This window comes from Lichenostomus cassidix, chromosome 8 (assembly GCF_008360975.1).
Source record: "Lichenostomus cassidix isolate B80296 chromosome 8, HeHo_3.0, whole genome shotgun sequence".
NCBI lineage: Eukaryota > Metazoa > Chordata > Aves > Passeriformes > Meliphagidae > Lichenostomus > Lichenostomus cassidix.
This window is the reverse complement of record NC_139489.1, coordinates 24,240,690-24,255,683: the sequence shown is the minus strand read 5'-3', so window position 1 is coordinate 24,255,683 and position 14,994 is coordinate 24,240,690. Positions and strand designations below refer to the sequence as shown.

The 14,994-nt window shown below is 44.4% G+C and overlaps 1 protein-coding gene across 13 annotated transcripts in view; it reads left to right on the top strand.

The window, feature by feature from the left end:
- Positions 1-13,656, top strand: part of PRRC2C (proline rich coiled-coil 2C) — a 69,930-nt gene extending 56,274 nt beyond the window's left edge. For 6 of the 13 annotated variants that reach the window (XM_085068468.1, XM_085068473.1, XM_085068478.1 and 3 more), the window contains 9 exons: positions 71-192; positions 609-745; positions 2,688-2,922; positions 3,301-3,423; positions 4,833-5,051; positions 5,830-5,904; positions 7,063-7,166; positions 8,373-8,499; positions 11,811-13,656. In XM_085068468.1, coding sequence (XP_084924594.1) covers positions 71-192; positions 609-745; positions 2,688-2,922; positions 3,301-3,423; positions 4,833-5,051; positions 5,830-5,904; positions 7,063-7,166; positions 8,373-8,499; positions 11,811-12,077 — 1,409 coding nt within the window. In that variant the 3' untranslated portion in view covers positions 12,078-13,656. Of the gene's footprint in view, positions 1-70; positions 193-608; positions 746-2,687; positions 2,923-3,300; positions 3,424-4,832; positions 5,052-5,829; positions 5,905-6,787; positions 7,031-7,062; positions 7,167-8,372; positions 8,500-9,464; positions 11,349-11,810 lie in introns of those variants that run through there. The other 7 variants (XM_085068469.1, XM_085068470.1, XM_085068471.1 and 4 more) reach the window with 7 other exon arrangements.
- The last annotated feature ends 1,338 nt before the right edge of the window (positions 13,657-14,994 follow it).

Below are 14,994 nucleotides of genomic sequence, written 5' to 3'. Positions count from 1 at the left end.
ACTCTTGATGCAAACCTTTCTAGCAGGGAGATGTTTGGAATCAGGTACTAATTGTATTGCTCTTCCTGAGGTACTACAGCTCAAATCCCAGCATTTTATATGGATACAAGTCATCTGTTCAACACCCAACACGCGCGTTTGGCACCACCTTCTCTGGCCCAACAGCAAGGCTTTCAACCAGGGCTTTCTCAGGTATTTGGGGATTACTAATTCTCTTTTTTCCCTCCCTGTCTATATTGCCTTTTAAGTTCTACTAATGATCTGATGGGGGCAGGGGTGAGTGAGGCTAAAGATGGCATTCCTGGGAGGTGTTTCTGTGGCCATGTTAATGCAGACTTCTCAACTTTTGTAGTGCAAAATTACATGCAGTCTCATGCAGCTGTTTTGTATGCAGATCTGAATATTTCACTCCGTTTCTGCTGGTTATTAGTGAGGAAAAGTATGAAATTCAACTAGGAAGTAATTTCTGAAGGGCAGCAATACTAGCTCTGCATGCAGCCTTGGGATTTGACATTCTTGCTTTACTTTTCGTAATGCTACACAAACCCTGGCACACGTTTAACTGCAGCTTTTCTTACATGACTTTTAATGTTTTCTCTTTCATGCAGCCTGCTTCAGTTCAGCAGATCCCCATCCCCATCTATGCACCTCTGCAAGGACAGCATCAAGCTCAGCTGAGTTTAGGAGCAGCACCAGCTGTTTCACAAGCCCAAGATCTGTTCAATTCCTCCTTACAACCCTACAGGTAGGTAGCATATGCAAATTTCTTCAGGGTTTTGGTGTCAGAATTCTTGGTTCCTGCTGACTTGTATTCTGTGCTCCAGAGCTGCCTCATCTTCCTGTCTTCCCAAAATCGTTTTTGTCTGAGAACTCAGTATGCAGATTGTCTGGCTTGTATAGATGTAGTTGTGAAATAATGGAACCAAAAATCATGCATGATAGTTATATCTTTAGGAATCCAGGCTAAAGAGCTGCAAATACCAATCTTTCATACTTAGAGAACAGAAAATGTCTGTCCCTTTAGTTCAGCAATTTGTTTGGGTTTTCTCCTAATCAAACCAACGTTGGAGTTTTGAAACACTTCGAAGTCCTAGTTTGAACTCATAGGTGGTAAAAATTTCATTTCAGGTGTGTGAGGGGCAGCAGGGTATGTTTTAGAATGTTTTCAGTTCACTCTAAAAGATAACGGTAAGACCAGTATCTCTCAAGTGGCAGTGATAGCCAGACAAACTTTTACTATAATCCTTTCCAACACTTCCTTGCACTTCCTATCAAAACTGATTTACAACAGTATAATTCTGACAAATGTTTTTAGTTCCATTTAGAGAAATCTTCTTTGGAAGTTTAATTAGACGGTTTTGCATGGGCTGTAGGAAAACCTGCTTGTTGTGATGTAGAAGGCTGAGGCCACAGAAGGTTTAATTAACTGCATTTGTATCCTGACTTTGTGCTTGGCTGACTTCGTGTGACCAAATATTGTTTGTCCTGCCACAGCTGACAAAAGCTGTTGCAAACAGTTGGCTAATTGCAGAAACACAATCAGGCTGGCATGTGGTCCAGATTAAATAAATCTGATCACACACAAACGTGGCATTAGTGGAGTTTTAAAAGTATCTGTACTTCTCCCATGTAGTAAATGTGCAGAGGAGGGTAAGCTTTGAGATGTACAGGTTTAAAACAATACAACCAAAGTTAAAAATTAACTAAAACTTGGGAAAAAAATTTTGGTTACATTGAATGTAACCCTCTGCATACAACCTGGAAAAGTTTTTCCAGTACTCAGAGTATGACTGTAAGTGTTTTGGGAGTGAAGGAAGGGTGCAGAGCAAAGCTCACCCAGGTGTTGTCAGGCAAGCACATCCTGCCACACCAGTAGATTAACGGGACCAGTGCTGTGCTCAGACATGTCAACCACAGAACAAAGTAACAAGTGTTTTTACATCAAAACCACTCCTCTGATTTCCAAAGCTTTGACAGGGGCATTTATGTAAAATCTCTTGATTCTTCAGGCTGAAGGTGGCTACTCACCAAGCTCTTAATGGGAATGTTTAGATAAATACTTGTGATGGACTAAAAAAACCTGTCTGTGGTGCTGTGCTGTGCTGGCTTTGGTCTTCTTTAAACAAACTGCAGCTTCCCCATACTGGTGACAAAGGCGTTGAATATCTGGTTAAAATTAAAGGCTGTGATGTCTTTTGAAACCAAAACATTTATTTGGAAGCTACAGTTGTCAGCATCCAGTGATTTAGGCTGTAAGTATTAGAAATTGGACTGTGGAGCTCTGTGGAGTCAAGAGAACAAAGCAGTTCACTTTATGACTGAGTGGGGTTACTCACATGTGCTTTCCCATCCTACCTTGTAGCACAGGAACTAAGAACTGGCAGCTTCTCTCTGTTACAGTTAAGTTATCCAAGAATTATTTCAGCATGAACATCTAAATAGCTACTTGTGATTTAAGATTTTAGTAAAAAGCCTCATTTCTTTTCCTGTGGCCTTTAGTAGCGGTTATTATTTTGTTGTGTGCAGAGCAAATTGAAAAAAAAATCTGCTTTTCTCAGGTGGAGATGTGTTCAGTAGAGCTAAGCATTCAAATTCTGTTTAAAGAATATAAGATGTGCTCTTAATTTTTGGGGCTCACTGTTGAGTTTTGTCAGAATTTTTATGAATGTCACTTCAATCTCTTGCAGATCCCAGCAAGCTTTTATGCAGAGTGGTTTGTCTCAGCCATCACCAGTGGTTCTGTCTGGCACAGCCTTACACAACTTCCCAGCAGTGCAACACCAGGAGCTGGCTAAGGCACAGTCCAGCCTGGCATTCCAGCAGACTTCCAATACTCAGCCTATTCCTATCTTATACGAGCATCAGCTTGGGCAGGCTTCAGGACTGGGAGGCTCTCAGCTGATTGATACACACCTTCTGCAGGTAGGAGATGCTCCAGATGCCAAACTTCTGCACTGGGTTGATACAGGAAATCAAGTCTTGCTCAGCTTGCGTGCAGCAAACTTAAGACACTTGGGAGAGAATGTTCTTTTAATTTAATAAATGTACATTAGCATAATCTCTGAATTGAGGTTTGTTCCCCAAATTACAGGGCTCCTTGCACTCTGTCATTAACTAGAGCTTCAGGTTTAATTTCTGTTAATGATGATAAAGGGCTGTTCCACCAAATGAGAGCTTTATCACAGTGAAACCTTCAGGTTTGTTAGCTTCCCATGCTATGGTTTCTCCTGCACTGGTTGATGCACCACAGAACTGCTCTCCTAAATTCTCCTAATGTGGTGGTGTCTCTTGCTCTTCTAGGCCAGAGCTACGCTCACTCAGGCTTCAAATCTCTACTCTGGGCAAGTCCAGCAGCCTGGCCAGAGCAACTTCTACAACACTGCACAGTCTCCCAGTGCTCTGCAGCAGGTAAACTATGGCATGGTAAATTTTCTACATTGTATTCTTCCTAAAAGCATGTTGTCATGTCTGTGGGGTTAGAATAGAGGGGAGGGCTGAGACAACCTTTAATTTTTCCAAACTAAAAATGGAAAGTTAATAGTGAAGGAGAGCTACAGCGGCAGCACTGCACAAACTGAATGGCTGAGAAGTTGGGTGACCTGCAGTTGGTTTTTCAGTGACAGGCAAAGATTTAATTTGCACATGGTGTTGCTAATTGATTGAGGCACATGCTGCCTTTACAGAGGAGAGAGGGACAGAGAGAGGGGCAAAATCCAGGTGGTTACTGCTGCCTAGTTGCTAACACCAGTTCTTACTGAGCTGAGACCCAGGAGTTCTCCATATGCCAGTGATAGCCAATAGATAGAAAATAAGTGAGAAGTCAGCAGATAGGTGATCATACAGGAAAGCCAGGTCAGTGAAAAAACTCCACTGTTTTTGAAGGGTTTTTAATTCTTTTGTGAAAGAATTGCTAAATTGCTGTGTGCAAGCATTCTGTCATATTTCCAGGATACTGTCTAGTGGTTTCCATCTTTTGGTTCAGTTTTTTAATTGAAATAGCTCTAAAAAAGAGGGTTGTGATGGATTGATGTATTATAATAGCCTACCTCACATACAGGAAAAGTTGGCAAGACAGAAGTCTTGAAGAGTCTTAAGATTGGATGTTATCTGTTGGAAATCTAGCACAGAGTTTTACAGACCTTGTAGAAGTGTTGGTGCTTTTAATGTGTTCAGTCCTGGCTATCTCTATAATTTTAATGTTACCCTTCCAAGCAGAATCCTAATAAGCCTTCCCCATTTCAGAATCTCCTATCATTGTCCTAGTCACACTCAGAATGTAATTTTGCATGTTTTGGATTGTCAGACTGGCAGTAACTCCTGCCAGTCAGGTCCCTGCTGTGGTGTTTCCTTGTTTATCACTACAACTCTGGTGCTTTCAGCCCACAGCACTCATGGTAAATGCAAGCAAGGGACAGGCTGTGGGTTTTAGGTATTGTTTTTAAGCTTAAACTGCTGGTTGTTGGAACTCCTGGACAGTAAAATCTAGTTTTCATTCCAGTGTCTTTTGATGACTAAAATTATTTGAAGTAAACAAATAAACCAATCCAGTCCTGTCCCATCCCTCCACCCCCCACCTGGTTATTTTGTTCTGCTTTTGTTTTCTGAGCTGAATTAAATTTCCCCTGTCACACAGTGAAATCTTGTTGAATGATGTTGGAGGTGGGAGATACCATACAACAGCAATAAATTCACTTATTTACTTGCAGCTCTGTGGGTAAATAAATGAACTCATTAAGCCATTTGCCTGGAATAAAACTGAACTAGAGCTAGTAATGAAAGTTACATAATGGCCTTAGTGTCTGTTACTGGTGATTTTGTGCTCCTCTCTCCAGGTGACAGTACCTTTGCCAGGATCACAGATTTCTTTGCCCAACTTTGGATCCACAGCACAGCCACTGATTGCCCTACCCCAATCTTTACAACCACCACTACAGCACACACCACCACAAGCTCAGGCTCAAAACCTGAGCAGACCTGCACAAGTGACCCAGCCTTTCAGAGGATTGATCCCAGCAGGAACTCAGCACAGCATGATTGCTGCAACTGGAAAGGTAACAACGTTGCCACATCTACAGGACAGAAATTAATTTGAAGCACAGCTGTTTGCTGGTTTATGTAAGCAGCACAGCAACTCGTGTTGACTGCTTACATCTTAAAAATCTGCCTCAGCTTTAAAAGGTAGAAAAGCCAGTCAAGGTTAATGCCTTAGTGAATTTAGCTGAGGTTTTGTAGCTAACTTGGTGCTGATGCATTTGCACTGCAGGAATATCTGGTTTGATAGTGACATCATGGACTAAGAGGGTATTTCCTGTAGAAGCCATATAGAAAAGAGCACTGAGCTGCTGTTAGAGCAACAGGGGAACAACATGACTCTGTCAGGGCTGGTGGCAGATTCTGGGCCTGCTTGTGTTTGTTGCTTTGCTTCTGGACTCAAACCAGAGCAAATTGTTTGGGTTCAAGAGTTTCCAGTGCAACAAAGGGGAATTTTAGGGGCTTCAGTGGACTCTGTATCAGCTGTGACCTTAAACCAGAATTAAACTACTAATACTGCTGGGGGTCTGCTTTTCTGAATACCACAGCACAGTGTATATTAAGAATTTAGCATTGTATGCAAGACAGGACCTTTGTGTAATGAAAAAAGAAAAGGCTGGCCTTGCAACTCAGGAAAACTGAGTGACAGGTCCAGTAAGGAAATAACACTAACATAGTGCAAGAAACTTGAATATCATGGGGGGAATTTTCTCCTCTCCTTTATGTGAAGCTGCTAAGGTAATTGCTAATGAGGGGATGTGTGGAGCTGGCTTCCAATCACAAGGTCTCTTGTCTTAGATGGAATCCCAGCTTTACAGGCACCGGGGATTTTCGGATAGTGTGCAGCACTCGGCAGTTGCAGTCCGCTTCCAGGTGAGCAGTGGGTGACACCCCTGGACATGGACACAGCTCAGCTGACTGTCAGGGACAGCAAGGGCTTCCCACCTCAGGGACTGATCTACCTCTGCAGCTGCACCTGAAATCCCTGCAGCTCCTAGTCTAGATTTGAGGATGCTTTAAAAATACCCCACTGTCCCTGTGATTTACAGCTGTGTTTAAAAAAAACTCAGGTGTTAATTCCAAGTCTTAGATAGTAATGGCAACCAGAATTTCAGACCACCTAGATGAAATTTGCACCTCCTCACCCCCAGAGTGTGTGTGCTGATTTTTGCACCGTGCAGTTTTCCAGCTTCATGGGATCTGGCCAAATCTTTTCAGCTTTGTAGTTTGTAGTTGTTAGGAGCCCATTTTGCAAGCAGCAGCATGTTTCTTGCTGCAGTTGTCACTGGAAAATGATCACTCATTTCAGCAAAAAATGAGGGAAGAGCTGCAGTGGGATGGTGGCCTTAGATGACTTTCCTACCCTGCTCTAAGATTCCCATCATGTTGCTGCTAAAGCAATTCAACTTAAAACAGCCTCTGATTTTTAACTGATTTTTTGTTGCCGTTATGCTTCATGGCAATGTGTGGAAATACACTGTTCCAAAGACTAATTTATTCTGTTCAGTGTATCCGCAAAATAGCATTCAAGAGTCATTGCTCCAGTTAGTCTGGAGATGTATTTGCATGAATGACAGCTCCATTTTTTGCTGTGCTTTGGGTTTGTTTATTTTTATAGACCCAGACTATTTTATGATATTCTTCTTCTCAGCATTTTTCAGGATTATTTCTAAATATTTTCATGTGGTACCTGAGATGGGAATCTCAGATAAGGAGATCTCAACTCCAAAACATATCTTTTTTTCTTTTTTTTTAGGGCCAAATAGATGAAATGACTCTCAAACCCCCTGTCATTATACAGGAGGATCAAGTTAGAAAGCCAATACCATTGCTGCAAGTGCCAGATAGGGCAGGAAAATTGTACACAGAGGTGCTTGTGGTGCTGGGCCTGTCCTAATTATAAGAGGCTGTTCTGCAGTCAGGCTTTCATCTCCACTTAAGTGACCTCTTTTCATTGAGGTAAGCTAATGGCTGCTTAGCAAATGTAATTTTTTTAATTAGAATTAACATGTCAATTGCTGTGTTTTTCAGATATCAGAAATGGACCTGAAGGCCTTTGGAGGTGGCATTGATGTTAAACCTGGAACACCACCAGTTACTGGCAGAAGTACTACCCCAACCTCCAGTCCCTTCCGGTAAATCTCCCTTAAGCTCAAAATTCCTTGAAACCAGAGCTAGAAAATGTACCTAGTCATGCATGAGCAGCCTGTTCTGGAAGGTATGAGGTGAGGGGCCACTGATACAAGATACAGTGCTTAATCTGAGTTTATCAGCAGCATTCCAGTAGGTTATCACATCTGTTGTGGTTAAACAGGAGTAAATAGCTCCAAAATAAAATGTGAAAAATATAGTTTTGGGTAAATGAAACTAAACAAATCACATGAAGTGACCTGCGGTTGTGCCAGCAAGGCACAGAAGTGGCAAGGAAGATGTGCTTTGGGATAAAACCATAAAACAGTTTATCTGAATTGTGGTGTTCAAAGTAAAAACACTGAAAGGCTTAGACAGCAGTTGTGGCAACAGTTCTGTTGGAGGAGCAAGAGGGTTGTTGCACGATCTGTGAGCTGCTCACAAGTGAAATTAGCAAACAAAACAGACTCCTTTAAGCTCACCAAGTGTTGGTTTGTGGAGCTTAATTGGTGCCCCTCTGCTCATATTACTTAGAGTGCATCTCTGCACGAGAGCTCTCTGCAAGTCAGGCTCTGTTTCCTGAAGAAGGCTGTTCACTCTTCTCTTTGCAGGCTTGTTTGCTGCCCTTCCCCCAGATAATCAGTCAAGCTTTGTGTAATTCGTGGTGATTCAACACCTTGGAAGTTTTCATGGAGGGTCGTGTTCTTAGCCAAATAAAACAGGGGGAGAGCATTCTCTGTGAATGCTTGATATCTGTTCAAGTGCATTTTGAAACATTTGACAGGAGGTCAGAGTAGAAGCAGCTGCACGTTCACTGCCTGTCGGGACAAGCTGTGAATTTGCCATGATAGAGCAAAGAGTGGCTGTAAAGGAGCAGGACTGAACATAGGATAGCAGGGATGGGAAGGGGAACACACATCTAACATCAGTGTTTGTGTCATGAGTACTTGGGGGAAAGGGCTCTTTCACACAGACTTACCCTGGAATCTTTCCATAGCCTAAATATTTCTGATCATGCTTTCTCTTTGAATTCTGAAGTTCTGAGTTTCTTTGCATATAGAAGAAGCTTCTATATAGAAGTTTCACACCAGCTTCTCCAGGAGATTTATTTTTCTCCCCTCCCATCCTGAATTTCTACTTAAGTTGTAACTAAGGGCAGAAACATCCTCTGAATGAAAGCAGTTGATTTTAACCAGAGTTCTATCCTTCAGGGCCAGTTCTACAAGTCCTAACAATCAATCCAATAAAATGAACAGCATTGTCTACCAGAAGCAGTTCCAGTCAGCAGCTGCAGCTGTGAGAATGACACAGCCCTTTCCTGCACAATTTGCACCACAGGTAGGTGATTGGTGGCTTCCTACAAACAGATTTGTTCCTCTGTATGACCTGGTGGCTCTGACTCGGCTGTGTTTCCTCAGGCCTTATCATGGGGAGATACAAAATGGAATCCTTAAAATGAAATGGCATAAGAAACCCGATTTCAAGATCAAAGCAAAAAATTACCTTTCTGATCTTGCTTACAAGTAGTGCTGATTTTGTGGTGTTTAATTTTGAGTTCTGTGCACGCTGAGGAGTTTAATACAAGTTTTGAATGAGGTAGAACAGATGGTGTTCTGGCTTCCCCAGGCAGCTGTAATGCACCTCATCCTGCAAAACAGGTCATTTGCTTGGGGAAGGGGAGAAGCTTTGTGTCTCAGAAGGGTCCCAGTGCATATTTTACATGTGTAAAGACAAAGCAGATTTGCAGCTCTGAAGTATCAAAGGAGCAGTTCAGGTTGGAAAGGATCTCTGAGGTCACACAGTCTATCCAAAGCAGGGCTAATGGCACAGGGTTTGATTTGCTTTGGCATTCCAGGGAGCACAGTTTATAAGGGTGGTGCATCCCTGTTGCAGGTGACTGGAGCCAGGCTGCTAGGGAAATGTAGTCTCTCTGAAAGTATAGGATATTTCTGTCTTCCTTTTAGCATTTGCAGTGTTGGACTGCAGGACTTGAGATGTGATTTCTGGATTGTCACTGGCAGAAACTGCCTCACCTTCTTGGGGCTGCCTTTTACCAGTGACTGCTCCACTGCCTTGTGAGGGTCTTCTCCCTTGTTACAAGCTGGGTTGAAGTCGTTGGTGCTGCTTTCAGGCACAGCAGCACTACAGGCCTGGTTGTCTCTTGCAGTTCAAGGCTGTTTTCTTGACATTCGTTTCATAGCAGAGCAGCGACATTTTCCCCTTCAAGGTAACGCCAACGTGCAAACGAGTTGGCAATTTTCTAATTGAGAAATGTCTCTTTTTGTTGTTTTTCCCCCACTTAGATCCTCTCTCAGCCTAACCTGCTCCCTCCATTGATAAGAGCCCCATTTACTAACACCTTCCCAGCGCCTGTTCAGAGGCTGCCGGTAGTTCTGCATAGTCAGATGCCGTCTCAGATGACCACAGGCCTTATGAGCCACCCTCAGTTACCACGTGTGGCCAGAGGTCCTTGTGGATCAGTCCCTGGAGCCAGAGGCACTCAGGCCCAGGCTGCGCTGAAGGCTGAACGAGACATGAAGGTCAGTATGTGAACAGCAGTGCTGTTAGCAGCAGTTCAGTCTGACAGCTCCCAGGGCAGGGATGTGTCTGCAAGTCATGGCTTCATAAAGTGCCTCTGGCCCCCAAGCCACTAGCCAGGCCCTTAACAGCTGAACTCAGACCTTCTCTAAACCTTGTTGTTTTTTAATATGAATTTTACCCTAAAATATTTCTAGGGAGCTTCCTGTCTCAAATGGTCTTGTGGTCAGCAGTTGTGGTGCTGCCACTGCTGTCCAGTGCAAACTGAGGTATCAGGAGCCTGATTATTTTTGAATGAGGAATGAAGCTGCACACCTGGCTGTTAGCTGTCATTTCACCCCCAGCTCCTCCTGTTCCAGCCAGCCTCGCTCCTTGGTGACTCTAGAGAGTCATTTCCCAGTGGTTTGAAGTGCCTGTGGTGAATTCTCTGTGGTAGAATGCAGTACAGGGTGCACTCTGCAGAAGAGGGGGCTGCATTTCAGTAGCAGGTGATGACAGTCGCCTAACTTGTTACAGCACTTTGGGACCCTTCAGTTTGAGGCAAGCTCTTCTTCGAAGGCAGGGCTGCAGTGTGGGACGTCTGTGTAGGGACACTGAGCCTGTTAGCTGCAGAAAAGTTGCTTGAATAGATGGTACTTAGGAGCTCCCTTCATCTGCTGCCATTCCTGTAACCCATGCACTGAGGTGTCAGAGCAAGAGAGTGAATGTGTTGTTCTGGTTATGCATGGCTGTAGGAGAACTGATTAGCCCTTAAATTTCAGGGGGTTTGTCCATTTTCTGCCACCAGTTTATGCAACCTGTAGGTGCTTACCAGGTGATGCTTAATATATTGTTCTGAGTGTGTACTGTGAATGTAGCTGGTCAGAGCAAATACTAACTCACAGTTCTGGTTTCCTTAATCTCCTGCAAAACACTGCTGGGAGGAATGAAAGTTACTCTGTCACACTTGATTAGTGGTGATCAAGTCATCCAGCCTTAACTGCAGGGGATGGCTGAAATTTGGGCAAAAGGTTTCAGGTGTCGATCTGGCTCCAGTAAAATGAGGTTGTTGCTGCAGTCCTGCACACCAGAGTTCACAGGTTTGTTTTCTGTTCTGTTGCTGCTTGAGTTACTTGGAGCAACTACACAGTATGAGAGCCAAGCCCTCTTGTTCCAGACTTCTGCTGTTTTGTCCCCCTATTTTTGTGTGTGTGTCCCTGCCCCATTTTTTTGTAAAAATGCAGAAACAACTTGGAGAGGGTTTAGTGCCTGTCTCGTAGTTGGGGTTCCTTGTGTTAAGGTACTCCTTTTTAATTGAAAATACAAAGGTGTTTGACTGCATTGGGCTTCATTGTTCAGCTGCTGAAAGATCAAACCCTTCATGGAACCTCTGCAGTTTGGGCAGGAAAGCCAAGTGTCTGGTCTGCACAGTATCAAAACTGTAACTGGAACATGTCACAGAGGCTGAATTCCACAGGTGCAAGTCAGGGTGACCAGTAGGATTCTGAGGAGGGAAAAAAGGAAGCCAGGCAGTAGTTTGTGCTGCCTGGGATGCGAGCCCGCTTGGAACGGGAAGCAGATCAGGCTTCAGTTTACACACAGCACAATATTGACCCTGGTTCACTTGCATCCCAAAGTCTGTGTCCAGAGCCACAGCAGGGAGAGGGGGTGCTCAGATGGTGCTGCTCTCAGAGGCCCTGAGCTCTGGAGGTGCAGCACACACAGGAGGACCAGTGATAGCTGGAGTGGCCCTTGGTGCCTCTGCTCACCTGTGCTCAGGAGGAAGCTGCAGTTTGAGCCTGCTGTCAGCAGTGTTCATACTTGTGAAGCTGTGCAATAGTAGTGGCATAAAAGGATGCTAGGTAATACTTGAAACCATTGTCCCTGATCGTCTTTTTTCGGGGAAGGATTAGGAAGAACAAGGGAAGCCTGGGCATGATGTTAAACTGCTGCTGAGGAGCCAAGCACCCAGACATGGTGACATCAGGGAAGCAGCAGGATGGACACTGCCTTTCTAGGAAAGTCTGGCCACTGCGGTCAGTGCTTCCCCTTTCATATGGGAAATACTATTGTGAAGTCACTCCTATTCCAATGCCCTCTCTTCAGTAAACTTATTTTCTCCCTCTCTTAAGGCAAAGCAGAGAGCAGAGGTCCTTCAGTCCACCCAGAGATTCTTTTCTGAGCAGCAGCAGCAGCAGCAGAACAAACCCATAGGAGGCAAAGCCCCGAAAGTGGAGGAGAACGGGAGCAAACCCTCCGAGGCAATTGCTGACTCTTCAGGAGTCTGCCAGGACAAAGCCGAGGAAAAGCCCACCCCTGCGCCTGCTGCCACACCGAAACCTGTTAGAACTGGACCAATCAAACCTCAGGCAATCAAAACCGAGGAAACAAAATCTTAGAGGCTGTGTTCCCGTGGAGGGGGGGACGGGGGAGGGGGGCGAGGTGTCAGCAGCGAGAATTTGTAGCCCGAAGGATGAAGAGCAGCCTGCTCTCCCTGCCGGGCTCCGAGCAGCCTCAAGGGGCATAGAAGCCAGCAGCAGTTGTGGTGCCAACTGCTGTGAGTCCAGCTGAGCCCCTGGGCTGTTGGGGCTCATGTCTGCTCTAACAGCATGAAGGCTGCTTTCGGGGCGTGCACGTCCCACACGTGTGCCCCTGGTTTGGCTCGCACCTGCCCACTTCCCAAAGCCACAACACGGAGAAGTAGCAACGGTGGGGAAGAAGGTGGTGGGGAGGCATTTCCTAGCTGACACGATGACTTCTCTTACTTTCTTCAGGCTCTGATCTTCAGCTGCTATTTATCTTTTTATAAACCCATGAGTATGAGAACGTGCAGATCTGAAGATGGTGCTGGGCCAAGTAATGTGTGTTAAGTTTTTAGTGACTTAAGATGCTTCTATCTTGTATAAACAGAGGGATCCATGTATTTGCCACGTTTAACCTGACAACAGAGTCATGCTGGCGGTGCTGGATTTCCCTCTGAAAGCAGTGCTTTGCTGGCTGCTGCTGCTTGGATGACAATTTACTGCATTTAGATCACCATATGAAAAAGCTACTTGGCCACCTGTGTCCTCTCCACCCGCTGCCCCCTCAGTGGCTCTCACCCCGGAGTTGAAGGTTCATTGCATCAATAGTCAGATTTGTTCCATTCACCCCTGTCCAGCTGTCTTTATATGATGCGAGTGGTCCCTAAACGGTTTCCAGTTCCTGTCTGTAACACAGCAACGAGCACTTAAACTGTGCCACGAGAATAAAAGAAACCTTATCAGATTAATGAGAGTTTTTATCTCAAAGGTGCATTCTTTATATCAGAGCTGCGTCGCACCACCTCCTTGCCCACAGTGTGCTGGAAAGTAGAATCAAGTCAAATAAATGCCTTTTTAATTGTATCCTCTAGTATTCTAGCTGTAGGACAGTACTGTATGATACTTCTGTGAATGTAAGATATCCTGTACCTGCTTATGATATGTAGTAGTGACTGTGCTATACTGGAGCTGTTTTTAATAATGTTATTCTAGAGGTTTTTTTCCAGACAATGATTGAAAAAGCTAATAAAAAGCACCAGGTACCACATCAGTAGCAGAATTTGCTGGTTTTTTCTGGGATTTTTTTTTCTTTTTTTTACATTTTTTGGAAGGAAGAGTTGAAAGTCTAATGTGTATAATTTTGTTCAAATGACTGCAGAAGCTGGAAAGGCTGTTGCTGCTATTGATGCCTAGTGAATCGCTATTGGTTATCTTTTTATATAAATATATATATAATTTGAATTTTTGGAAACTAGCTGTGATGTCAACTTTGGAAAAAAGTATCCCACTTGTAGTGTGAGTTGGCATTGTACAGAAATTAACAGCCATATTGGTCTAGAAATGTTAAACTTAATTTTTTTTCCATTTGTACAGGGGTAACGCACTGTATGAAATATGTACGGTCTTATTTACATGGGTTTGATTACAGAAACTAATAAAGTATTCTCTAAATAAAGCCCTGGGTGGTCTCGTGATTGGTGCAGTGCTGCAGGAGGTGAGCGGAAAGCCCAACACAGCATTCCTAAGGGAACAGAGGCTCCCGAAGGAAAACACTCCCAAACAGCTCCTTTGTGTATCCTGCCACTTTCACACCCCTGGGCTGTGGGATTTGGGACAGGCAGGACACACTCAGCTGGCCACCAGAGGGAACTTGCTTCCCACAAACACCTTTGGTGTCTTGGTCTCTGAGAAGGAATTATGCCTGGGGAGAAGGTGCTGCCTGGCTCTGCACCTCTGAGGAAAGGGAGGATCCAGCCAGGAACGTCAGGGTGGCTCTGCAAGTGCCACCAGGACTTGGGCAGGTTGACCTTTGGTCTGGGGTGTTGCTGCCAACCCCGTGGTGGCTTGGGAAGCAGCGGCTTGGGGCCATCAGAGGAGCTGGAGTCCTTTCCTGCCCAGGTTGGTTTGGTTCAGGCTAAAACTGCAGCAATATGGAGCAAATAAAAGGTGCTGTAATCCACAAATGGAGCTGTGGGCAGAAGGGACCTCTAGGTAAAACTGCAGGTCAATCAGCCTATTTACAAGGATCTGTACAAGCACAGCTGCAGTAAATGCTTGGAAAGGAGGGTGGACAGGGGGGAGCTGAGTGAATGTAGACACTGCTTCCATCTATAAATGTGCTATAAAAGTTACTGAGTTGTGGTGATGATTCCCTGCTTTGAGGTTGTCTTCTGCCTGTTTCATCTTGGAAGGACACCCCAAAGTGGGAACTCAGTCACCAGAAGTTCTATTTTTAAGGAAAGGCTGCTGAAAGGATTAATGTTAAATTCTGGAGTAGTAAAGCTATTAGGAAGTCAGAGGAATTTCCCACAGTCAGCTGTGGGAGTGTACCAGGCTTTGGACTATTTCATGCTAAGGGCAGAACAAGGGGAGTATTTCTGCAAAAGTTTAATTAAAAGCAAATGCTTGGGCATTTTGTGCCTGCAAATAACCTGGGTTTGATGTGTGCCTCTCCAAAACCCCAAACCACCCCGGCTGCCTTTGAGGCCAGGTGGAGCTTTCAGTCATTGACCCCAGTTCATTGAATATTTTTATGACATTTAATCAGATAGCTTGCCCCTGGCTATTTACACTGGAGTAGCTCTTGCTTTTTTAATTCGAGTGGGATTTGGTGTTTAATCTCTTTTCTAGGACTCTGGTCATCAGAAATTATTGTGCTGAACCTCCCAGAAATTAGAGAACTATTTTGTTGCAGGAATTCAATTTCTTTTTCCGTAATAATGTTGAGGCTGTGAAAGGGCTGTAACTTTTCTCAAGGGCAGGAGCCAGAAGGAGGTTAAATGTGACTGGGGCC